The sequence below is a fragment of the Hippopotamus amphibius genome, chromosome 5, assembly GCF_030028045.1.
Source record: "Hippopotamus amphibius kiboko isolate mHipAmp2 chromosome 5, mHipAmp2.hap2, whole genome shotgun sequence".
Taxonomy (NCBI): Eukaryota; Metazoa; Chordata; class Mammalia; order Artiodactyla; family Hippopotamidae; genus Hippopotamus; species Hippopotamus amphibius.
This window is the reverse complement of record NC_080190.1, coordinates 157,911,200-157,937,431: the sequence shown is the minus strand read 5'-3', so window position 1 is coordinate 157,937,431 and position 26,232 is coordinate 157,911,200. Positions and strand designations below refer to the sequence as shown.

Here is a 26,232-nt window from a genome sequence, read left to right as displayed (position 1 = left end):
GGTTTCCATTCGATGTATGAATGCAGGCACTTTGCCCATGGTAAGTTATAGAGTGGTGGAGGGGTGACTTAGGGATGGGACAGAAGCCCCCTTCTCAGGAACTGTGGAAAAGCAGAAAGGGTCCTGATCTTGGGGTCAGGGAAAGTGGTTTCGACTTTCCACCTGACCTCTCACTAGCAGGATGACCTTGGGCAAGTCACCTATCCCAATAGACTCCTGAATGCGTTCATTACACAAGATGCCTTTTGTGATTCCACTTCCATGCCCCCTAAGGATTTTGTCTCCAAACTACATTTACCAAACTCAACTTCATTTCCAATTATGATTAATCAACATTCACATAGTAATGGCAATACATAATATTTATCACAAGCTTCCCATTTGTTCCAGGTACTTTTGTTCTAAGTGCATGACATGGGTTAACTATTTAATTCTCAGAGCAGCTCTAAGAGGTAAACACTATTGTCCCTATTTCACAGAGGAGAAAATGAAGGCACAGAGAAGCAAAATAACTTCCCCAATATCACACAGACAGTAAATGGTAGAACAGAAATCTGGACCCAAGATTCTGACTGAACACAGAGACACAGTTTTAGTCAGTGTCAGCCTTGACCTCTTTTTGCCAAAATTTAATGGCTCCAGCCTTAGTTTTCTTATCTGTGGAAGAGACACTCATCCCTGCTCTAACCTCCCCCCAGGAGTTAAAAGGCTTTGCTGTCAAGGTGCTTAGAAAGCTTTATATTGTAGATACGAGAGGTGTTAGGATAAGGGTGGAGGGGCCTGAGTGCCCAGTGTGGATCCTTTTAGCAACAGTCACGTGCCATGGGCGAATGAACTGGCAGCTATATTGCATCTGAATCAGAGGAATTTGGTCACGTAAGCTATTTGGCGTTTATCAAGCATTACATGATGCTACTGCCTTCTGAGTCACTGGGTTCAGTGAACTCAAGCTTTAGATGGGGTAGGTTTTTTGCTGTTTTTCCTTGGGGCATGAACTCAGGGGCTCTCTAAAATAACGTTTCTTTTGTCTGAAGGAACCAGACGCTTGAGGCAGTACCTGTTTAGGTGCTTTTTAGGATGGTGGTGGGGTTTTCCCCTATGAACTGCTCAATCTCAAGGTTCCAAAGGGACAATGACACCATCCTTGCTGAACTTTTTCATGGGAAGCAGAGATGCCCAGGCCCCCGAGGCACATGGCCTGCCTCCAAGTCTCAGCTCCATGACAGGGGGACCTCTGGCAGGTCACTTGGTGTTACTGGGCCTCAGCGTTCCATCTGTAAAGATGGGATAATAACAGCGCTACATCTCAGTGTGGTTTTGAGGGTTAAACGAGAGCACGAGGAACATTTCTGACGGTAGGGCAGCACTCAAGAATCTTAGTTAATTTTAAACCCATGTACTTCTCATAACAACCCTATCAGGGAGATAAAATTCTCTCCAGAGGCTCCGAGGGGGTAAGTGACATATCCAAGGCCACCTGTCTGCAAAAGTCAGAATCAGGATTTTAACACAGTCCCTGGGGCTGAGTTGGTGGGGGTGGAGAGAGAGAGAGGGCTGGTTGTACCCCTGGCTTTGGCACTCTGAGTAAGTCCCTTGGGACCTCAGTTTCCTCACCTGTGAAATGGGAATCACGCTAGCCCTTAGAGTTATGGGAAGTAACAAGTGCAGAATAAATTCAAGGTATTGGACTACTGTGAAAAAAATGATGTGGAGTTAAGAAAAAATCCTTAGACAAGAACTTTCTTTCCTTTGACCTACATTTCTAGGCAGACTGCCTTTAGGGCAACCCTTGGGTACAAAGATCTGCAGGGAAGCACATGGCTAACCCTGAGTTCTCAGGGCTGTGTGGGAAAGCAGCTTCGGATGAGAAGGCAGCCAAACCCAGTGCTACGGAGAGTACACCAGTCTCCATTCCTCAGCCAGAGGTTCTGCTTGTCACTGTAGACACCTTGAGTCAAGGAGCACGTGTGATGCTGGAGACACAGATGCTGACTTCAATGCCACACGCTGGGGAACAACTTTGAGGTCAAGGTCATCTTGTGGCTCCTGGGCCGGAAGAAATTATATGACCATTCCAGTCTGCTGTTGAGGACTCCTCCTCCCAGATGCCGTGATGGTTCTATCAGGTGGATTTTGGGGAATGTGGGATTGATTGTGATAACGGTCCTGATCCTGTGCTCCTCCTAGTGTCCTTACTCTTTGACATAGAACCACTGCCACTCTGGCCACGTGACCTGCTTTGGTTCACTGGATGTTTGTTAGCAGATGGGATGCAAGCCACAGCTTGGGAAAGCACTGGCACCTTTCTGCTTGCACCCTCGCCCGTCCACCATGAGAACACACCTGGGTGAGACGGCTGGAGGGTGATGGTGTGTGGAGTTTTGTCAACTCACCCTGTCATCCCAGCTGAAGTCGTTTTAGAGCAGTCAGCATCCTGCCAACCCCAAAGGTAATGGTGAGCCCACGAAAGACCAGCAGCGCCACTTAATTGACACTTAGCAGACCTCAGGCTCACGAGTGAATCCAACACAGACAGGTTGAACCCTGTAGACTGTGAGCTAAAGAAATACTTCCTGTTGTTCGCCAGTGAGCTTGGTAGTTATTTGTTATGAAGCGTGACTGTGGCAATAAATAGCTGATACACACATACATATATATATATATATTAAAAAATGTAAATAAAGAGCTAAAAAATGTAGTACACTATGGCTTTGATTAGAATTTGTTACACAACCTAAACGATCATTTTTCTTTCTTTGCTTTTGGAGGTACCAGCACACAATGTTTTCATTTTCCATGTACATACACACTTGATACAGACACATTAGTCCAATTAAATCCTGATACAAGGAAGTGGAGAACTGTAAAGGCTGTGCTCTCCCTCTTATGTCTCATGCTTCCTCTTCCAATCCATTTATTTTAAATAAAAAGCAAGCGGAGTTTTTAAATTAAACAGGTCATATTTAAGATGAGCTCCCACTCAATGCCAAGAATCTGCCTTTTGAATAGTCAACCAGGCTGTAGATTTCCTCTGAATGTAGCGTGTCCAAGCTCCTCAGAGCCCCTTACTAAGAACCACCTTTAACTGCCATCTTCTGTCCATGAAGACCCATGAGCCTTCAAGGCATCCATGGCCACTTGCCCCAGATAGCTGTCCCCAGAGCCCTCCAGGGAGGCACTTATGGTCACAGTACTACCTGTGTACTCCTCGTGGTGGTATGCTTTGCCTTTTGCTAGGTGGCAGATGCAGACAAACTGAATTCAGATCCCTTCTTCCTAGCCTCACAACTAGTTCCCCAACCCCTCTGGGCCCATGTCCTCATCTGCAAGGAGAGGACGATAACAATGCCTGTCTCTGTCTCACAGGGTTGCCGATGAAGATTAAATGAGATAGTGTACCTCCATCGCTGCCTAGCGCCTGAGGGATAGTAAGCCCTTCATAGACGTCAGCTATGATTATAATTGTATGCATGGTACCATGGGAACCTGAAATCCCAGCTAGCAGCTTTTTAATACTTACCATGTGCCCACTGTTTTGAGTATTTTAAGAAAGATTTTAGTGCTTTTTATATGTTTTTTTTTTTTTAAACATCATGACAACAGTTAGGTTGTCATATAGGTAGTGTTGTTATCTCCAATTTATGGATGAGAAAACTGAGGCACAGAGAGGTTAAGTAATTTACCCAAGGGCACACAGCTAAGAGGTCACCACGATAGCACTCTTCCCACTTTATTATAGTTATTTACCCATCTTTCCCGATGGGGATCTGCAACGTGTAATTAATCTGTGCCTCCTCCATGCTCAGCATATAGCCGGGCCATTGTAGTGGTGGAGGCTGCCACAGAATGTTCTGGTCTTGCCTCTCTTGGCACTGACCCCTTTGAGCGCAGAGGACTGGGTCCTCCGATCCCTGCACCTGCTTGTTACTGAATCAACCAGGTGGGACCAGACGGCGCCTTGAAGAGGAAACGAGCTCTTTCTCACCCCAGTATACACACTTTCTGGGCTCTCCGCAGGCTGTCCCACAACCCAGCTTGATTCAAGACACAGGAAGCAAACAAGGCTTGCAGCAGCCTCAGGCGAGCGGTGGTGAAATTAGTAGATTGGTGTACAAAGGAGCATTTAATAATGCTATCACGCTACCCCTCCTCGCGGAGCCGTTGTGACATTCTGCATTAAAGGAGTGACAACCCTCAATTGCTGCGTGTAATGGAGGCCTGGCATCGCGTTGGCTCCCAGCCCCCAGAACACTCACATTTTCAGGCAATGGATGGTGCATGGGGATCCAGGGAAACTGATGGCTTCGTGCAAAAATGTCCTTGTGGACCCCTCTAAGCGCTTTGTAGTGTGGTTGCTCTTCTGATTGCCTGTCAGGAGCATAATTTTCATTAAATATTAAAGAGCTGTTTGTTAAGATAGTGTTGTCATGGTAACCGGGTGGGGGGAGGGGTGCTGAAATAGTCTCAGGCTGCCCGAATCACAGCATGTTAATCAAGTGCTTGGTGCTATTTAATGAGCTTCTCTGGGCGCCTCCCTGTGACAGTGAATTTGGAGGACCCAGGGGCATGGGGTATGTCCCAGTTGTCACTGTCAAAAGATGTCGGCGTTCATGAACTCTGGAGGCTGTACTGTGTTTGTTCGATGGATGGATGGATGGATGGATGGATGGGTGATGGACAGATGGATGGATGGATGATGGATGGATGCTGTAAACAAAATTTTAGACGTTTGAGTCTGAGCTGTTTCTCACAGCTCTTCCATTTTTCGGTTTCTCTTTTGCAGTGGAAAGGAATTTTGCCAGAGAATTGGAGGAAAGAGGTGAGGAGAGTAAATGGGGGAAGGCGTGGTCAAAGATTACTCTGCCTGAAAGGAGAGCTGATGGCAACAACAGGGAGGTGGAGTAGAAGACTGCGACCCAGAACGCCTGGGTTCAAACTCCCGCTCAGTCTCCTCCCTCCGTGTCATCAAGACTTCGTGACCGGCTCCCCCAAGCAGTTTCTGGTGCCCAAAACATCACGGGCATTCATAGTGTGCGTCCCTTAGAGGGCTGTTGAGGGAATTCAAGGAGATAAAGCTCTTTCCACAGCACTTGTCCAGAATAAGTGCTCAATAAATCCTGATCACCTCCTCTGCTATTACTATTGGCACTGCTGTAACGGTTACGAAAGCACCTCCACCCCTCCGCCCCTTGAGGGAAGGCTTCATAGTGCTTTCACAGTCTAAAGGTCTAATGGAGCCCCGACCAGCCAGTGCAGGACCCAGACCCAGGTGTGGTTTATACTACAACCCATGTTCTCTCTGAGGTCGGCAAACTTTTCCTGGAAAGGGACAGATAGTAAATATTTTAGGCTGGGTGGGTCACGTGCAGTCTCTGTCACATATTTTTTTTTTTAAACAATCCTTTAAAAATATAAAGCCATTCTTAGCTCACAGGCTGCTCAGAGATAGGCATGGTTGGCTGGTCCCTGCCATGCTGCCTTATGAGGAAATAAAGAAAAAAGGAAAGCAAAGTAAAGGGAGATGTAGACTTTTTTTTTCCCCACTAAAAGTAGGTTGAAGCTACACATAGAGAAGAAAAATTGGGGTCGAAGGATTTGTCCGACTTTAAAAATCAAAATAAAACCAGCCATTGTGATTCACGGTAGCCTCGTAATGCCCATTTCATTGTCCGGGAAAAGGAGGCAGAGGGAAGTGGGGTGACCTGGCCAAGGTCACATCAGTAGCGAGGGACAGAGCTGGGACACAAACCCAGGGGTCTGGCACCAGACAACCTCCCCACCACCCCAACTACCTCGACGACTGCTGGAAAGAATTTCTTTCTATTATTCCGAGACTTGCAACATTCTCCATCAGCTGACCTCCTGGTAAAGAGCCAGGCTTTGGGGTCTGGCAGGTCTGCAGTCCAGCCTCAACTCCACGGTTACTGCATCTATGACCTTGGAAATGATTAACTTTTTGGTGCCTCCGTTTCCTCAATGGGAAGATGGAGAGATCTGCTGTACCTTCCTCTGGGTGGTTATGGGGACGAAACGAGTTAAAGGCATGTAGGGGATTTAGCAAATGGCCATGCACACGGTTAGTGTCGGATCAAGTTTAGAACTGATTATAACAATCACTGCAGAATAATAGCCCCCGAAGATGCCCTTGCCCTGAACTCCAGAACCTGTGACTATGTTACTGTAAATGGCAAAGGAAACTTAAGGTAGCAGATGGGATTAAGAATGCTAATCAGCTGATCTTGGATTATCTGGGTAGGCATGATGTAATCACAAGAGCTAAATTAGAGATGGAGGGGTTAGGAAGAAGAGCCACCGTCAGAGTGATGCGGCACGAGAAAAACTAAACTGGCCATTGCTGGCCTTGCAGGTAGAAGGGGCCACGAGCTAAGGAATTCAGGAAGCTTCTAGAAGCTGGTAATTCAAGGAAACCGATTTTCCCTTCGAGTCTCCAGATAGTAATGCAACTTGTTGATGTCTTGATTTCAGCTCAGTGAGATGCATTTCAGGCTTCTGACCTCCAGAACTGTAAGATAATAAATGTGTCTGGTTTAAGCCACTGAGGAATGTGTTACAGCAGCAGTAGGCATAGGAAATTAATATACCGTTTGCCCTACACACGAAAGGCCTCCCCAGCACTGGGAGAACCACTGGAAGCAAGGACAGCATTCCGCACAGGTTGTAGGAGAGGTGGCCTTCCCTGCACAGTTCCTCTGCTGTTGCTGAGCTAGCAACCCTCGGCTTAAGAACGGACACACGGCCTGACCCTTTCAATTCCAGGGCATTTGCTAGGACCACAACAGAAGCAAGGCCCTCTTTCTGTGGAGGCTGCCGAGAGAAGGGGCTGGGTCGGTGGGGGAAGACGTGCCTCGGTGAAGCCCGCACAGGAGAAAACAGAGGCAGGAGATGGAGAGAAACCATGCCTGCCGACACTGTTTAGATCCAGCTGGGCTCAAAGCCAGACCAGCTCAGACTTTTCAATTACACGAGCTGCTTTTTTGTTTTACACTTACGTCAATATGAATTAGATCTCTATTTTGTAACTAAAAGTCTGACTAATATAATCCAATATCCACTCCAGTACTGTTTCCTACTAGTTTCAGGTGTCATCCTGTCCTTGGCTGATACACTCTGGGCTCTGGAGTTACGGGGAGTGGGGTTTAGGGATGGGCATTTAGGGCAAATTTCTATTCTTTAAATTTTAAAAATTGAATGCATTTGTTTGGCCACACTGCACAGCACGCGAGATCTTAGTTCCCTGACCAGGGATAGACCCCGCGCCCCGCTCTGCCCTGCCCCCCGCCGTGGAAGCATGGAGTCTTAACCACTGGACTGCCAGGGAAGTCCCCTAGGGCACATTTTTGGATGGACAGTAGGGAAGGGTGGGCTGACATCTCTCACTTCTCTCCTCACCACTCCTGTTTAGCTCAGAGATGTCGAGTCTATTGTTACTGGAGGAAGGAACAAAGAACCCCTCACGTCCTACTGAACAGGAGTGTCATTTGAACTTGCACCTGGACCTGTGGGAGAACCAATGGCGTATGGTGGAGGCTTCATATCTAGTCCATTATGGCTGAGTGGCTTTCACACCGATGGCACATGAGACGGTGGTGACTTGCTTTCCTGATTGAGCTGTTTCTTCTGGTCTTGCCTCTTGCATGTTGATGGTGTCCCAGGGTTCTGTCCTCTGGCTCTGAGCTGTTCCCGAGAGGGCGCAATCCCCCCATGGCCTCCCCATCTCCTCCATCAGCTGCCTGTCCAGCCTTATTCCTTCCCAATAGGCCTGAGGGATGCAGCACATGCCCTTGGGTAACGGTGACGCCTGCCCACACTGATTTTTATAGGGCAGCAAAGATCGGGTGGGGGCTACACCACAGCCAGGGAAGGAGGTACGATTCGAGAAGAACCCAGGACACCCTCACTTCTTTCTCTCCTGGACACACACGCACCAGGTTGATGGATAATCACTGACCTATATACAGATGAATTAATCTATCCCAACCATGGATTAATGGTGCTTCTGGGTTCCAGGCCCATGGTGGACGTTTGCACCAGGATGATGACACAAACACTAATCCTAGGATTATTATTGATACTAATACTAACGTGATTCCAGCTCACAGTTACCGAGCCTTCCCTCTGTGCCAGGCATAGCTTGTAATACTTCATGTGTACTGATGGAACAGCCTTCTCAGGCAGCTCATAACTGCATAATTCCCATTTTACAGATGAAAAAACTGAGGCTCAGGAAAGTTAAATGACCTCCCCAGGTTTTGAATTCAAGCCATTTGGACTCCTGAGACCACTTGTTGAACCACTACTCTATACGGTCTCCCAGGCCCTGGGTGTCCCACAGGTGTGCCCAGTGCCATGTTCCCAGCACACTGTATGACATCTATTACTTTTTCTCTATCTGTTCGCTACCTGGTTAACAGGATCATTTAGATGCCCAAGCCGCAAGCCTGGGGCTCACTCTTTTTTTTTTTTTTTAAATTAATTAATTAATTTATTTTATTGGCTGTGTTGGGTCTTTTTTTTTTTTTTTTTTGCTGTGCACGGGCTTTCTTTTAGTTGCGGTGAGTGGGGGCTACTCTTCATTGTGGTGCGCAGGCTCCTCATTGCAGTGGCTTCTCTTGTTGCAGAGCACGGGCTCTAGGAGTGTGGGCTTCAGTAGTTGCAGCACATGGGCTCGATAGTTGTGGCTCACGGGCTCTAAAGCGCAGGCTCAATAGCTGTGGCGCATGGGCTTAGTTGCTCCATGGCATGTGGGATCTTCCTGGAGCAGGGATCAAACCCGTGTCCCCTGCATTGGCAGGCGGATTCTTAACCACTGTGCCACCTAGGAAGCCCCTGGGGCTCACTCTTGATGCCTCCTTCCTCACTTTTCATGTTCAAGTCACTTTGCAGTGACCCCATCTCTTACCCCCGCTGTGGTTGCCTCAGTTTAGGTGGCCATGTCCGGTCTCCAGGGTCGTCGCTCTGCAGCTGCCCCGACTGCTGCCTTGTCTTTGATCTCTCTTTCCTGCAGCCCACCCTCTGCACTGTGACCATATCAAGTTTCTAAACTGCATCACTTGGTTTAAAGTTTCTGAAAGTTGCTTTTTGCTTCCTGCAAACAGTCCCATCCTGAGTATGGCATTCGGGAATCTCTGTGGTTTGACTCAGCTGACCTTGCCCATCTCAACTGCCACACGCTTCCCCACAAGGCTCTCCCTGCTACAGGAATGCCAGACTTCCCGACACCCTCCATATGTCTTCCTCCTCCTCTGCACCTCTGCCCAGGCTGCCCCTTCCTCCCCTTCTTCAGAAATGCTTCCCCTTCTTCAAGATCCAGTTGAAAGCCTCCTTGAACCTGCTGGCAGCATGAGGGACTTCATTTCTGTGGGTAGGAAACTGACCGTCTTGGTGTCAATTGGGTGATCGCATGACACACCGACTTCTGCATTTATTTACCTACTGATTTTGTTATACTAACACTTTTACGAAGTACCAGGCATTGTTCTAAGCACATTTCATAGACTCAGTAGTCATCATAACTATTCTATCCAGTGGCCCATTTTACAGATGAGGAAACTGAGGTACAGAAAAGTTAAAAAACTTGGTCAAGATCACAGGGCTAGCAAAGGTACAGCTGGGATTCTAACTAACCCAGTCTGGCACCAGAGTGTGTAGTCTTAAGCACTTGCAGTGCCACCTCATGCTGGGTGGTGTAGACAGTACCCTCTGTGGGAGCCCAGAGAGGGGACAAGAGCCTTAGGGGGAGCTGCGGCAACTGCTGAGTTTGGCGTGATGTGCTGCCCCTACCTGCCCAGGCCTCTGGGGGCCAGTTCCCTGGGTGAACCTATGCCTTCTAACCCCACGGCCTCCCCCTGGTCCACGGTGCCCTCAGCTCCACCTTCAGGAGCTAGGAGTCTGAGGCCAGACAAGGATGAAGGGAGGGACTGAGGACAGGGTCCCTGCACCAGGGAGTGGAGCCGCAGTGGGAAGGATGGGAGGGCAGGATGGGTCCCAGTCCCCCCTTCCCTGCCAATGGGACAGTAGGGTGACTGCTGGCCATGCCTTCTCTGGGGGCTGGGGAGGCTCCTTAAGCAGGGCAGCTGTTCTGCTCTAGGCCTCGGAGAGAGGACAGAAGAGAAGCATGAGGTTATCTGGCTCAGTTCCCCAGGCCAGGGGCTGGAGAAGCCTGGGGGCAGGTGCTCAAGGTGGCCAGGATAACAGGCGCACACTTGCCTGGTGCCCCCTGAGAACCCAGCTCTGGGCCAACAACCCAGGAGTCCTAACGAGCTCACCTGGGCTTCCAGGCCCTCCCCGCCCTTGGCTTCTGTGACCAAGGCTCTGCTCCTCCAGATGGGTTCCAATCCCCCTTTCATACGGATTTAACTGGTCTTGATGTTTAAGTATAAACTGAATCTTTCTCTTGAAGAGTCTCAGAAACTAAGGCTGAAGGTGGCGTTCCAGTTCAAACTTCATACCCATTTTGAACAAATAAAGCCCATCCTTTAGACACGTTCCCACTCAAATTCAGTTGGTGCCAACTTGGCGTTCAACTACCTTGACTGTCCGGACTCTCCCTATAGTGGGAGTGAATTTGGGTGTTGACACCTGCTGAACTGAAGGGAAGATGTGGTCTAGTGCCCACACCGTGGGGTTCAGTGCCCTCTAGAGACACCCTCTACCAAGGCACTCATGCATATGCCTGTCAGGACTCTTGGGGTATCAGCTACTCCTCGCAGAAGATCGAGAGTAGAGTAACTCAAGTTGAAGGTTTAAGTGGACCTTTCCTACTGGAGAATCATCAGCAATGAAGAAAGAGCCTCTGAAAAATTAACAGGAGCCATTTGAAAAGTATGATACTATTAAAACAATCCGTAACTTCATTTTTCTGGAATGTGTTACAAGAAGAAAGCTATGCTTTCAGGGTGATTATGGATGGGAAGTGGTAGATGGGGAGAAGAAACGGCATCTTTTGACCATTTTGTAAGCAAGATCTTCCGCTAGGTCTCTTCCACATTTTATCTCATTCACTGCTGCAGAGCCCTGTGAGGTGTATCATATTGCCATTTTACAGATCAGAAAACTCAGGGGAAACCTAGTTCTGAACTACTTTGTCTCATCTTCTGCATGTAATTCTGGAAAAACAGCTTATTTCCCGCTAGAGCAGTGATGTCTCTCTAATTCGGATGCCCTGGCAATTTGAAATAGAAGCAAAGCTGCTCATGGGATGATTTTCTACTTCAAAAAAGGCGCTGCTTTTGTGAGAGTTTCCATCCTAAGCTCATAAACAGACTAAGTGCCCTAGAAGCATGCCCTGAGCGTGTCCAGAAGTACAGGCCCGCTCAGCCACATGGTTAGAGCTGCAAGCACAGACCACTGCAGCCCCTGCATCCGCCCCTGGCAGCTAGCTAGGCTAAGCGGACTCTGTGCGCTGAAGGAAAACAAAGCTTACCTGCATGCAGCAGATACCCTCAGATTAAGACTTTTCACTCACTCAGACTGGCCCTAAAGTGGTCCAGATTAATGAGGTTTTGCTGTGCTTTGCCTCTCTGATGCAAAACAAGGCTGCTATATAAAACCACAACATGTGAGAGCAGGCACGGGCCTTGGAAATAGCTTCGTCTCAGATGCCAAAAGGTGGCACGTGTGCTACGTTTTCCTTATTGCTCCCCAGCAGACATCACTAATCCATTATAGCACACTCTTTCCTGGGTATGCATCAGAATCCTTCTCCACACAGTGTCCTGGCAGCCACGACCAATAGATCAGAACTGGCAGGAGATGAAATCTATTTGCCATGCCTGACGTAGCCCGGTTGCCTCATCTGAAAAGAGGTGGAACAGAAGCTGAGGAGAGGCCAAATGGCTGACAGAGCTAGGAATCAGGACCTCTTCTCTCTGACTGCTTTGCCTTTGAAGCTGCTCCCTGCCTCATCCCTGTCCCCTTCCCACGAAAGATATTACAGAAGTTGGGGTCGCTTGGCAGAAGTTAGGGGGTGCACAGGGAGGAGACTGGTATAAGTGACAGTTTTTAGGACCCTGGAGGCATAGGGGCTGTGTTTATGCCATGAACAATTTTGGTTTAAACTACCATCTTATTATCCAGCTAGGATCACAGGGTGATGGGGCAGGAGCGGCAAAAAGTAGGCTCCCAAATAAGCTCATTCCATGGTCCCAGGTCCACCACTAATCCAAGAAACGTGACCCTGACAAATTTTCAGGTAAATGCCATTTTACTCGAAATATGCTACAAGTTCTGGGATGGGGATGATGCCTTTTGCAAAGTGAAGCATTGTTTGGAGAACCTATCTTCCAGCCGAGGAGACAGCCAGACCTCACTGGAGAAGGGATGGGGAACCAACATTGACTGTGAGGCTGTGGACTACCTACCCAAGCTCGAGTCTTAAATGATTTTCCATCCGTACCAACAGACTCTCTCTCATACCCATGCTTTTCACTTCCGTGAGGGAAGGAAGCCCACACTGGTTTCTCATTTACTGGGAGAAAGAGGAGTCTTGAGAAGTCAGACCACTCTCCACGATTTCCCCCCCGGCTAGTAATAAAGGGCTGAGATGCCCCTGCCTTTGGACCAGTGCTGGGACCACCGGAGAGAGAGGAGAAAAACTGGAGTTGCCCTTGACTGCTTTCTTGCAGCATCGCTGCTGTGGAGAGTGAACTTAGGGGGAGTGATGCTTCCTTCATCCCCTCCCTGCAGCTAAGCCAGGGCTTCTGACTCCTAGCCCACTGCTCTGTCCTCTTACCCATGCTGCTATTTCTTGTCCAACATGGAACCTTAACCGGGGGTCATGTCCCACATCTAGAATGAGAATAAGGGCTAATATTCATTGAGCACTTACGGTGTGCTGGCACAGGATCAAGCAGCTATGCATGAATCAGCTCATTGACTTGTCACAGGCCCCTTATGCAGTAGGTACTATCATGATGCCCATTTTACAGATGGGGAGACTGAGGCACAGAGAGGTCGGCAGCTTGCCTGAGGCCCCACAGCTAGTGGAAGAGGTAGGATTTGCACCCGAGTCATCTGACTCCAGGGCCTGTGCTCTTAACCACAGACATGGCCACCTGAGCTGCCTCCTTACCACTTTCCCTTTCAGTCATTCGATAATCACTTCCTGAGCACCTGTGTCAGGTCCTTTAAGTCAAGGATGCAGCCTCTGTCCTCAAAGCTCAACTCGTGCTTGAAGACTTGCCAAGGAAGCACCACGTCACAGCTCAAGCTCCTGTTCAGCCCCCTCCCCTCCTCTCCCACCCGTCTGCCCACCACACAGCGCTCAGGACTCAGCTGAACATACAGCCTCTACACAACAACTGTCAAACTCGATTCTCATCCAGGCTGTCAGTTTCTTAAAGAAAAACCCCATCTCTGGCCTCCCACAGCGTCCTGTTCTCGGTAGACATTTACTGCTGCAGCTGACCCAGGCCAGGGGGAAGAAGGCCCAGTTACAAAGCGCTCTCCCTAAACTCTTCCCCTCACTCTCCTGCTCCTCTGGGATTCTTGGTCATCACAGAACAGTCTGTAAAATGCTCCCTGGTCCAAACCCCTCCCCATTTCAACATTTCCCTCCATGCTTCTCCAACCTGTGCTTGAATTCTGCCAGCAACAGGGAACTCACTACTTCCAACAGATGTCGATTTTACCATTGCCGACCTCTTGTTACAAACATCTCCTTAGACTGAGTCAACAGCGGCCCACCTTCCTCTTGCCAGTGACAGCTGTTCAAAGATGCAGAGGTGGCTTTCTCACCTCCATTTACTCGTGTCTTCTCAGGGCTACGGTTTACAAACGGGTGTGAGCCAGGAAGTTGCCTCTCTGTTCTACTATGTCCCTAACCCTGGTTACACATTCCCTGAGAACAATTCTGAGCGCGCACCCTTATCTGGGCGATGAGCCTGATTTGCTGTCATCTGAGCAAAGAGAGGTGGGCACGACCACCTGCAGGCTCCCTTTGCTTCTGCGGTGGGACGGGCAAGGACCCAGTGAATTCCAAGGGATTCACACCTGAATTCTCTGCACTGTGCATCTGGCGGGAAACAGTTTCAGAGGCGCCAAAGCTCAGCTGCCCTGTGGACAGACTTCGGACCCAGCTGCCCCCGCCTCTCCCACTCATCTCCTTTCCCTTCCTGAAATCCAGCTGAGGCCCCAACCTCCACCCAACACATGGTCACTCACCAGTCCCGTGTTGCTTACATCCTGGGAATCTTTTTACACTTTGACTCCGAGAGCATTCAGTGCGTGAGACCTACAAAGAAGAGGTACTCAATATTAAAAGCAGGATAAGGCAAATGGAGGTGCAACTTTCATTTCTAGAAGGACTAAGGCGCTAGGATCCTGGGATGGAGAGCGGGAAGAGAAAGAAAAAGGAAACGGTCAGGACCAGGCTGCTCATTAAACTGACCTCAAGAATCTCAGGGCTTTGTGTCGATGCTGAGAAGGAAAAAAAAAAAAAAAAAAAAAAAAAGACCCTCACTCTGGGTGAGTCAGCAGCTTTTTGAGAAGCAGGCCTTTTAGAAGAGCGAAACTAAAAGCAAGATCTGCTGGGTGGGGGTGGGGAGGCGTCTCTTGAACCCCACTCCGAGTTTTCCTGAGTCTTTGGGGTCTGTTCCTAGCAGCAGCAGGGCTTTACGTTCGTGAGGGTGGCGGGGGAAAGCTCTGCATGCAAGGCCTCAAGTCCAAAAGGTACTGCAGTCCTGCAAACAAAAGCCCCCAACGCGGATTTCCATCCTGGGAGACTCCCGTCAGGGGAGCCCTGTGTGCTCTGAAAATTCCCCAGGAGACCTAGAGCCAGAGGAACAGGCATGCGCCGGGCTCAGAGGATGCATTCCCAGCATGGCATGTTGAGGCCCGAGCTCTAGAGGTTTCTGCAGCCAGGCAGAGGCCCACCTGCAGCGCACACGTGCACGTGGAGAGCCTGCCGATGAGCTGCAGCTGGGGCCACGCTTCTCCTCCCTCCCCACGCCCTGCCCACCTTTAAAGCCAAACTTGTTTTTTCTTGTTGCCCTCAGAATTCTGAGGGGAGCAGAGGTTTCTCTATTCATCTATCCCTGTTCTCAAAGGAGCACCCTCTGGGGGAAAAAAACATCTTAATGGCAAGAGTTTCTGTTGACTGCGTACCTACTACATGGCAGATGCTTCACAACCTGAATCCACAGTCAAAGGTGAAATCGCATCACCTAGGAGCTTGTTGGAAGGGCCGATTCTCGGGCCCCACCCCACCCTACAGAATCAGAACCTGATTTTTCACACGCTCCTCTGGTGATTCCCGGGCACATTAAAGTCTGCAAAGTGTGCTTCTCTAATCCTCTTAATCAGAGAAGGAAGGAAGGAAGTCAGGAAGTCATGGCCCATTCCCAAGGTGAAGAATAGGTTCAGGAAACCACAACTTGGCTATTATGATTTTAGAGCCGCTGAGTGGTAGAGCTCATCCCAACCCGTACTCGTGTGATTCTGGAATCGGTGTTCCTTCTTTCTGTGCTATTTGGGGAAGCAAAATGAGAGGGTGATGGGACAAGGCAGGCCTGGCTTGGTGGGAGGGGCCGGGGGAAGAGCAGTGAGCCAGGGGTTGGCTGATGACCTGAGGCCTGGAGACGGAGGGTGCTGGGTGAGCGCTCAGAGAGGGAGGCATCGGATACTGTGGAGGCCGGGGTCGCCTCTTCCTCACTGTCGTCAGAGGCCAGCAAAATTCCCCAGGCCAAGTGCGCTCAAGCTTCCGCATTGAATCCCAGTGATTATTTTGATTCCAGTTTAGCCGTATTTGCCCCTATGCCCTTAGAACTAACCATCCAGCAGGAGAAGGTATACCAGGAGGCACGCTGACCTGAGTATCCCAGCACTGATCTGCAGGAAGGACAATACTCTGTAAAGCCCTTTGTAGTTTAGAAAGAACGTTCCACCCGCTAGCTAATCTGCTCCTTCAAAGAACTTGGGGACTGTCATTAGTGCTATCCTGCAGTTGAGGAAACTGAGGCACAGAGAGGTTAAGTGATTTTCCTGAGGGCACACAGCTTTCAGGCAGGCTGGGGCTGACGTCCTCTGAGTCCAAGTCCAGAGGTGTGAGCTCAGCTGCTTCTGATGGGAAAAGCGATCCCATCACAGGTTTATGATGTCCTTGCTTAGAGTCACCCAACTCCATATGTCTTACTTTACCCTCTGCTCACAGAATGGGTTTACTGAATAAACCCGTGGCTCAAAAGGCAAACAGTCCACAACCCACACAGGGTGTGCGACTTGGTACCTTACTTGGTGTAAACTGGCTAGTGGGCGTTCTCGGTTTTTCAGTTAGTCGTGTATTCCATTATGTAATGTTTGACCTGCTGCACTTGCTTCCACAAGGAAGATTAGTGCGTACAAGGTGTATAGGGTCAGTACAACCTGGAGTTTGCACTGGTTCACAGTCAGATGTTCCCAGCACACTAATATTTTGCACCACCAAGTGTGGGCGGCTGGATAAACAGTACACACACCTGAGCAGAACAAGCCACAGGCGGCTGCGCCCTCCCGGCTCCTCCTCTGGGCTCCCGTGGCCACGTGCTCTGTCTTAGGCGTTCCTGTTGCTCAGTTCTCCTTGGTCTTTGTGCAAAGGCCACGGGCCAGAGAGACCATCCATCCCTGCTACACTCTGGCAGGGCCTGAAACTGCTCTTCCACAGAGAATTTCTGATGAACTTCTGATGATCCCCGTCGGTCTCAAACCCATCAGCCTCAACCCTTCTCTAGCCCCTCCCGTCCAGTTCTCCCCCTTTTAAAATAATATAGATTGTCCTATAGTTACTCAGGTCCAAAAGGTATTGTTGTTTTTTTTTTAATTCCAAATTTGTCATGCCCTTTGAACTCTGCTGGTGTCATCGCTTGGCCTGTGCTTCATCACAAAGTCGCATGAACCGTGAATGCTCTGTTACAGCCCAGTTGTCCCCAAAGTGCTGTGATTTTCGAGTATTTCAGCATGCAGGGTTTTATAGGCATGCATATGTCATTTTAGAGCAGGAACGCCTGCATAATGGAAGTTATATTATAGGTACTAGTGTCTATAGATGACAAATATATAATATATATAGTTATTAAATATTGAACATGTTACTATGATTAAATGTTGAATATTTTAAATACCCGATGAACAACCATTTATTGAGTACCTGTATATACCTGATTCTGTGCTAAGCACTAGATAGAGATAAATCAGTAAGACCCAAACCCTACCCTTGGGAAACTCACAGTATGAAAAAGGAGAAAGATACAGAATAGACCCGCTGTGAGGAAGGACAATGTATACAGAGCTGGTACAGGTGGGAGCAGGGAATGGACGCCCTGTTTGTCTCAGAATAAAGACCACACTCCTTATCCCAGGGCCTCCAAGCCTGCGAGGTCTGGGCCCTGTGCATCGCTGCCTCTCTCCTTGCCCCGCTGTGTTCTGGGCTCCCAGGTGCCTAAGCTTCTTTTATTTATTTATTTATTTATTTATTTACTGGCTGTGTTGGGTCTTCGTTGCTGCACACGGGCTTTCTCTAGTTGTTGCGAGCAGGGGCTCCTCATTGTAGTGGCTTCTCTTGTTGTGGAGCATGGGCTCTAGGTGCGTGGGCTTCAATAGTTGTGGCACATGGGCTCAATAGTTGTGGCTCATGGGCTCTAGAGCACAGGCTCAATAGTTGTAGCACATGGGCTTAGTTGCTCCGTGGCATGTGGAATCTTCCCAGGGCAGGGCTCGAACCCGTGTCCCCTGCATTGGCAGGTGGATTCTTAACCACTGCGCCACATAGGAAGTCCCGGTGCCTAAGCTTCTTGAATGCACCATGCTCCATGCAGCCACATGACTACGCTACCTCAGATCCTCTCTCTTTAACGCCTTGTCCCCCCTCTTCCCCAAATTAACCGCAAGTCACCCTGTAGGACCCAGGAAGGTAGCACATACAAAGCACTTAGAATCATGGAAGCAGGTAGGTGAGCTGCTATTATTAGTCATGATACTTATGATCCTCAGCTGACTAGGTGCTTCTTCGTGAGCACAGAGGCGTGGCTGGGGCTTGGCTGGGGCCACAAAGTGAAGTCTTCTCGGAGCTGGGGAATCTCAGTGAGTCGGTCCATTTTCCCCGTTCATCAGCTCTGCAGCATCGGCCACTAGACACCGGGTCCTTCCTAACCAGCACGGGGGGAGGGGCACTGGTCTCGGACACAGGACGTCTGAGTCTGGTCCTGGTCCCCTTACGCACTTGTCTGTGCCCTGATGCTGAGCACGTCCCTCCTGGGGACCCTGGTTTCCTCTCCAGCCAGGCGGGGCTCTAAAGAGAAGCAGCCTCCTTGGGCCACGTGGGGGATCCAGTGCCAGGGTGCCGACCGCATGTGGAAGTGGCAGCTCTGGTTGTGAGCAGCATAAATGAGGTAAAGGGCTTTTCGCCGTCCTTCACGCTCTCCATGTGCACACATTTCCAGTCGTCCTGGCTCAGAACTCCTTTCCCCAGAAAATGGTCCCATGGCGCAAAATCCCACTGAGGAAAACTCTGCCTGTAGTATTTTCCCTACAGGTCCCTCCTATTCCCTTTTGGCCTAGTTAAACCTATCGGATTGCTAGACAACGGCAGGGGGAGAAAGAGGAACGGTGCTTTAACCACTTGTAGAAGAAGAAAAACACCCTTCCGCAGGGTCACTCCCTCTCACGTAGTTTATTCCAGTCCATTTTCTCACTCGGCAAACATTTAGCAGATGAGTAAGAAATTCCGGGTCTAGTAAACAGGTCATGATGTCCCGAGGTAATGGCCTCATATCGAGGAGAGGGTGAGGAACGAGGAGGACAGTGTTGGGGAGCCACAGGCTCAGGCCGGGGCCAGCGTGCACTAGACACAAGAGAGGAAGGTCAAGGTCAAGGAAGGTGGAAAACGACAGGCCACTTCTGTGCAGCCATCATTCTCCAAGCCGGAAGTGCAATCTTAAGGTGCCCATCTTCGCTCCAGAAAATATTCCACTTTGGACACCACCAACAGCCTTTAATTCATAAGCGCGACCAGCGAATGACAGAGCACAAAGGCCACCACTTCCCAGTGCTTGCTCTGTGCCGTGCGCCGAGCGGGGCCTCCAGCTGCCTTATTTCTCTTTCCCACGGCAACTCTGAGGAGCAGGTATGCATATACCCATTTTACAGACAACAAACCTGAATCTTAGAGGGATCAAATACATTGCCTGGAGTCACAAGAGTAAAATGTCCAGCCCTGAGGTTTGGGCTCAGGCCTGACTGAACACAGTCTTTCCATTGTCCCCCCATGCTGCCTCTCAAACTTTCACTCCATGTCTCGAGCTGCTGGCAAATTGGGCCATCTCTCCCACCAGCCCAACCTACTCTTCCACGAAGGTGCACCTAAGAGTACAGAGGAGGCTGAGTTCATAACCTCCCGAGGTGTGTGGGTGCGTCTTGACGCCTTGAACATTCACGAGGACACTGAATTCTACTCTAGAATTGATCTGTATTTGTTTCCAAACATTTTCCCCTGAAAACGGTCAAATGCAATTGATACTTCAAGAAGATGTGCCCAGGACCAGGCAGGGCAGGGTCTAATTTGCTCACTGCTGTGACCTCATTCCTCCAGTGACTCTTTATGGGGCACTGACTACGGGCCAGCGCTGGGGAGATGAGCCCTGCCCTTGCAGTTGGGTTGGAGAAGAAGACTCCAACGACGTGATGGTGCCAACTGAAGCACACGCAATGGTGGCAAGATCACCGGGAGAGGCACGTGACGACGCGCAGATGGGGGGCGTCTAGTGCGGGGGCAGCTGGGCCTGAAAGGCAGACAGCAGCAAACCCGGCCGAGAGGGGAAGGAGGAATCGAGAAAGCCAGAGAGAGTGTGTATGGGGCTGAGGAGGGAGGAGGCATACTGGACGCCAAGCAATGGAAACTGACCAGAGTGGCCATGGCCGAGCAGGCCAGAGAGAGAGCAAGAGTCAGCTCTTCCAGGGACTCGCTGGCCTTTAAGAAGCTGGGTCTTTATCCCTGTGAGTGATGGGAAGTCACCAAAAGAGTTGGATTCTCCGTGTCTGCAGTTCTCGGCACATGGTGGCCCTCAATAGTATTTGTTAAATGGATGGTGGAATCTTATTTACCCCTGGCCCCGTCAGGTCCTCCAGCAATCTGAGGAGCACCGCCTGGGACTCTGCCATCTTTACAAAGGGCAACCACAGGGCAATCTGATTTGTGTAGGGAAAAATTCTCCCCGGGCACCTGGCCTGAGCCTCCTTTTGTCAGGCCTCGGGGAACCGTGGCTCCAGTGTGGCTGCTGGCAGATGTGCCGGGATGAATACACCTTTGATTACAGCTCATGTTTCCGAGGGAAAGACACAGCTCCCTGGAGATTGGGAGTCTATGAAAATGAGCCCTTGAAAAAAGAGACGTAAGTGAGCTGGAAACACAAGCCCTCTGGGCGGGTGGTGGTTTCTTTCTTTAAAGTAAACAACAGCAGAGAGGACCAGCCTGGACGAGAAGCAGGTTTTTCGTAATCCCTAATGGGCGGGACTCAAGGGCAAGTGGCAGGAGGTGGTTAAAGGGACTGGTCTTTGAGAATGCGGTACCTGCTTAGGATGTTCGGATGTGATCTTCGAGAATGGGTGTGTCTGCTTCCTTCCCTGGTGGGGAAACTCAGCCCCTGAGGACATTAATTTAACCCAAATTTCTTTACCATAGGGAGACTCACAGACCCAGTTTGGAATGTGGTTTCTACCATTTAAGAACTTTGTGTCCATAGACAAATTATTTTCTCTTCCTGAGCCTTAGTTTTGTCATCCACAAAATGGGATAAGAAGGGGCTTAGATAATATTATGAAAGTAGGCTGCAGTTTGAACCCAAGTACGTCTGAATACAACTGTTTCATTTCCCCCCCACTGCCTCTTGAACTTGGGACACATACCCCTACCCCGGCCCCGATTATCTGGCACATAATAGGTGCTTAATAAATGCTGGTTCTGCCTCCCTTCTCTCACATCTATTTCCCCACTATGGTGACTATAAATCTGAGTATCCAGGAGGTGCTTCATAAACCCACGTACATCGGATTCCCCTAGGTACAATGCAGCGGCTGAGAATACAGAAGGAAAAGGCACAGCTAGCTGTGCTTTCCCTCCCCTGACTCTTGTTTTGAACCCTTTATTAAATACCTTAAGTATTACTTGCCTTCAGGGTCAAAATACAGTTTCCAGAGATTTCCTCTTTGCACTCATAAATGATTCTCGCGAAGGTCTCTTTCTTTTTAAAAATTTTAAATGTGTGTGTGAGCGAGCATAAATGTACTGACTCATAGCTGGAAAAACTCTCTCTCCCTAACACATTCCAAATTTGTCGAGTCACATGAATTGAGTAAGAGCGCTTAATGCGGCGGCTAGCCTAGCCCAGAGCTGGCGAGCAATTACGCCAGCCCCGGCTCCTCTCTCCCTTCCCTGCCCCCTGCTCCGAGCCAGTGCAGCCGGGGAGGCTCTGCAGATGCGGGTTCTGTGAATGCAAAGATATGGCAACTACCTGAAGCCAAACTCGCATGCCGAGAGGCATTGTAATATTTTTTCAAAAAATTGAATAAAAATTTGCATACTGGACTGCCAAAATCTCACAACGTCACTTACTGAATCAAGTCTATGCTGGGCATGACATCCAACACTTGATAAGCACGGCTCATTTAATCTTCACAGCCACCCTGTGAGGTAGGGGGTTATGATTATCCTCGTTTTACAAGTGAGGAAACGGAGGCACGGGTGTTAGTAACTTGCCCAAGGTCCCACCGTGTGTAGATGGTGGAGCTAAGATTCCACCCAGTGCAGCTCTAGAACAGATGCCCGTACACACCCTCCCATTCATTCTGAAAGGAAAGAATCCTTTCACATAGAAGAAAGAAAACTCCATTTATTCTGCAAATATCTACCCAACGCTTAGCATACAAACACCGCCACAGTTGTCAAAGAGGCGGTGGGCAAAATGGGGGCAATTTGGTTACTGCGTCCAGTGAGTCTGGAATTGTGTAGAGGAGCTATGATGTGTACACAAATAATTACAAGTAAGTAAAAATGGCACCATAAGGATTATAAAGTGGGATGCATAGGGAAGGCTTGGTTAGATGATGACACTGGCTGGGGTGATCTGGAAGGCTTCCCGGCAGAGGTGCCATTTGAGTTGGACTGAAGGATGTGTAGGATTTAGACAGGAGGTGGCTGGAGGTGGTCCTGGCCCGCTTATCTCAGTGAGTACAAACAGATGGCTGATGGCCCTGGGAATTCTCGTTTAGGTTCTGACTCAGGATCCACCCACCCCAGCAAAGGCTGAAGCTCCACGTCTGGTGGGTGAGGAGCACAGGCAGAGGGGAAGGAGGGAAAGAGGTGCCCAGGGAGGAGAAGATCGGGGAGAGGAGGCAGAACACTGGAGCAGGGGGGAGGGGTGCAGACCTGGCCACAGCAGGAGCTCCAGTCCCACCTCTGAATGGGCTGGCTCAGAGCAGGCCCCTTGTTCTTGGGCCTCAGTTTCTCCCAACTATAGGGAGGAACGTGAAGGAATTGCCTGAATGATCCAGCTGGGTGGAACCTTGGAGAGCTCCCAACTTATCCCAGCCACTTGTAGATGAGAGAACCAAGGGCCTGAGAAGCTGGGCTTGTGAAAGTCCTTGGATATGAATCCAAGTTTGTGGGATGAGGACGCAGGGGTCCCATCTCCCAATCTAGCTGCTCTTCCTACATCCACAGCTCACAGGGCATGCCGACCTCCATCACAAGGCCAGGAAACTCCAGGCAGGTTGAGGGGAGATAGAGGACCCCAGACGTTCCTCAGCTGGTCCACAGGCATCAGGCTCCGACCTCAGCTGGTGCTCTGGCCCCCCGTGGCCCCTGAAAGCTCGGCCACAGTCCCGAGAGTGCAGCCCTGGCCCAGCCCCCCAGCACCGTCTCCCCTCTCCCAGCCCTGGCTGGCACCTAGCCTCAGAGCGCCCCTCCCCCACACTCAGGAAGTTTCCAGGAAACCATGACCAGTTCTCCTCGGCCATGGTTCTCCCTGACAAGACATACATCTGGTTGTGACTCACAGCGCTGGATTTCCGCCCGGGGCCCTGCATCTTGAGTGGGGAGCACATTCTCTGAACAAACAACCTGCCCACCCAGCCGTGACCGTGGGGGCTGCTGCTGCCCTCGTCAGGTCACGCTGGGGTCATCCACGTGGTACCTCGGGCTCCCGGCCTGGCACGGCTCTCAGAATCGGCCTGGGCCTGGGCAGTCTCCGAGGGTCCCTCGGATACCAGGCTCTTCCACCAAATTCCCCTCTCCCCCTGGATGCTGGCTCCCCCCCCAACCCCCCACTGCCACCTCCTCCTCCTCCCCTGTCCCTGCTCCGGCAGGCCTTCCCCCGAACTCCAGCCCTCAAGGCACTGCTCCCCTCTGGAAGCCAGGTTCAGCTGGGCACTGCTCCCTGGAGGGCTGGGCAGAGGTCCTCGGGGACACCAGGGTGGTGGCCTCCGAGGGTGGGGCCACGTGCAGCACGACCACGGCCGTCACAATGAATACTGACAGCTCATGCGGGCACCGAGTGTGCCCCCCTTCAGACCTTCATGACTGCTGCTCCCCCACCTGGAAGACTCTGCTCCCAGTCAGCTTCTTGTCAAGGTCACCTCCCCAGTGAGTCCTCCCCTCGCCTGCTGCCCTCTTCTTTACCACCTGTTTTAATCCCTCACGGCCCATGTCCCTCCTCAAATGATTGACTTGGGTGCTATCTGATTACACATTTCCTTGTTTGTTATCTGGCTCTTCGAGGAAGAATGAGAACAAGGGATCTGCTCTGTCCTGCTCACCACGGGCTCCTGAGCGCCCAGCAGAGCCCAGCATGGAGGGTGTGCTCGGGAACCGTTTCTCCGATGCACCCGTGAGAGCTGCTGGGCGTGGTGGACATGCACCGATCTCACTCAATCCTCCTACAAACCCTGAGTGGCTGGTGTCCTTGTCCCCCTGTCCCAATGAGGAGTGTGAGGCTCAGAGAAGTGGGGTGGGGTGTCTAAGGTCACTCAGCCAGTAAATACTGGAGCTAAGTATCAAACTTGAACTTGAATGATAGGAAAGCCCATGTTTTTAGCTACCGGACTCTGCTGTTTGCCTTCAATGTTTTCAGAATCCCCATACTGAGGACACGGGAAAGACTTGTGGATCGAATGATCTGGAATGCCACGTGTTAGGGACTGAATGTTGGTCCTCCACTCCCCAAATTTATACGTTGGAACCCTAAACCCCACTGTGACTGTATTTGGAGATGGGAACTCCAAGGGGGGTTAAATGAGGTCATAACAATGGGGCCCTCACCCCATATTGTTAGTGTCCTTATAAGAAGAGACGCCAGAGAGCTTGCTCTCTCCGAGTGCGCACACTGAGGAAAGGCTATGTGAGGACACAGCAAGAAGGTGGCCGTCTGTTAGCAAGGAAGAGAGTCATTGCCAGAAACAGAATTGGCCGGAACCTTGGTCTTGGACTTCCAGACTTCAGAACTGTGAGAAAATTAATTGCTGATGCTTAAGCCACCTAATCTATGGTATTTTGTTACAGCAGCTTGAGCATACTAATACACTACGTTTAACAGAAGCCAAATTGCCAGGTCTAGGAAGGTAAATTCTTCCTTCTTCCATCCCCTCCTTTCCTCCCTCCCTTGTTTAAGCACTGGCAATAGAGAGAAGCACAAGAACCCCGAGGAGCTCCCAGGAGCCTCAAACTGGAGGCCCACGGTCCAAACACCAGCCACAAAGTCGCTGTGTTGGGCTGGCACCTCACCTGTTTTAAGAAACCACAAGAAGTGTAAAGCAATTATATTCCAATAAAGAGCTTAAAAAAAAAAAACCCACAAGGACTCAGAATGCTCTTAGGCAGGGCACACATTCTCTGGTCCTTCCACAAGCCACACTGCTCCCTGCTGTCCTTTGTCCCTCTATCTGTGGGCTGTGTTAGGTGCCAGTGATACCAGATGAGCTATGCTGCAGTGGGGGCATGGTTCAGGGTGCCCCGGGACAGAATGACACTGGGCAGGGAGAAGGACGTGGGAGATGGTGGCTCAGAGGAAGGTGCATGGAGAAGGTGGCTTTGGCCTGGTCCACGGAGGATGGATGGGAAATGAGGGGGCAGGAGTGTGCATTCCAGGGAGGGCAGCAGAGAGGAAAGGTCTAGAGCAAGGGCATGGCCTGAGCAGAGAGCAGCCACGGGTTGAGTGTGGCTGAGAGTGAAGGCGGAGGGACTAGGATGTGGGGTATGTACCGTGGGCGTAGTGGGGCCCTGTACACCATGCCAAGGAGTCTGGACATTGTCCTGTCCAGGAGTCATGACCAGCAGTCCTGGTAGGCTTTAACCAGGGAGGGGTCACCAGACAATCTGTGTTAACATGTGTGGATGCTGGGTTTACCACCTCCTTGGAATGTGACTATATGCACGTATCACCCTGGGGCTGTGCGGCCTCAGGCACCTCCTCTGTGAAATGGGCTAGACATCTTAAAGGGGTATTGTGGGAATTAGAAGGACATAGAACGTGAAAAGCCCCCAGCACAGTTCCTGGCACATCAAAGGTACTCAGTAAAGGACAGCTGCCATTCTGATGGGAATTTCTTACTAATCTAGTGGTGACAACAGTGTGGGAGGTGGCTGGGAGCAATCGAAGACTCTGTTTGTTAAGAGTATTACAGTAAAGTAAGAAAAACCCTAAGGAAGGACCCAGGAAATACTCACAGGAGATAGGAGGAGATAAATGCAAACTTGAGATCAGCCTTCTCAACCTCTACTTCCTCTCTGTAACACGGGACTCTCCCTGCCTGTCCACACAGGGTTTCTATGTGAATCAAGTAAGAACAGAGATGCGAGAGTGCTTTTAAAGTTAGTCAACACCACAGGAACATACAGGTTTCATTTTTTTTTTTCTCACACAGCGGGAAAGACGTCTGGGGGTATATGTGCACCTGTGGGCTCCTATTTCTGCAAACCATCAAGGCAAGAAAAGTAGCAAATGACAGGACAGCAAGACACAAGTGAGAACCTGATGGAAAGGAAGCCTGGATTGTGGACCTTCCTGTGATAGCCTTGGTCCTGCTGCATCCCCGTCACCTCTACTTTTTGCACTCACACCAATGACTCAAAGCTACTACCAGGTTCTCAGCCTTAAAAGCACAGATTTTTCAAGCTGGAAATACGATTGAATGCATTTCCCACAATTTATAGATGAAGCTGAGAGTCACAAAAGAGAGCTGGTTAAAACTCAT

At 50.2% G+C, this 26,232-nt stretch overlaps 1 protein-coding gene across 4 annotated transcripts in view; it reads right to left on the bottom strand.

Moving 5' to 3' along the window:
• The window catches only part of ZHX2 (zinc fingers and homeoboxes 2), a 167,658-nt gene that overhangs the window by 79,955 nt on the left and 61,471 nt on the right, over nucleotides 1-26,232 (bottom strand). For 3 of the 4 annotated variants that reach the window (XR_009054054.1, XM_057737572.1, XM_057737573.1), the window contains exons 2-3: nucleotides 14,182-14,251; nucleotides 4,257-4,368 (exon numbers count right to left, since the gene is read on the bottom strand). Coding sequence is in view for 2 of the 4 variants with exons in the window: in XM_057737572.1 (XP_057593555.1) it covers nucleotides 4,257-4,280 (24 nt within the window). In the remaining 2 variants the exon portion in view is untranslated. The remainder of the gene's footprint in view (nucleotides 1-4,256; nucleotides 4,369-14,181; nucleotides 14,252-26,232) is intronic. The other variant, XM_057737574.1, reaches the window with a different exon arrangement.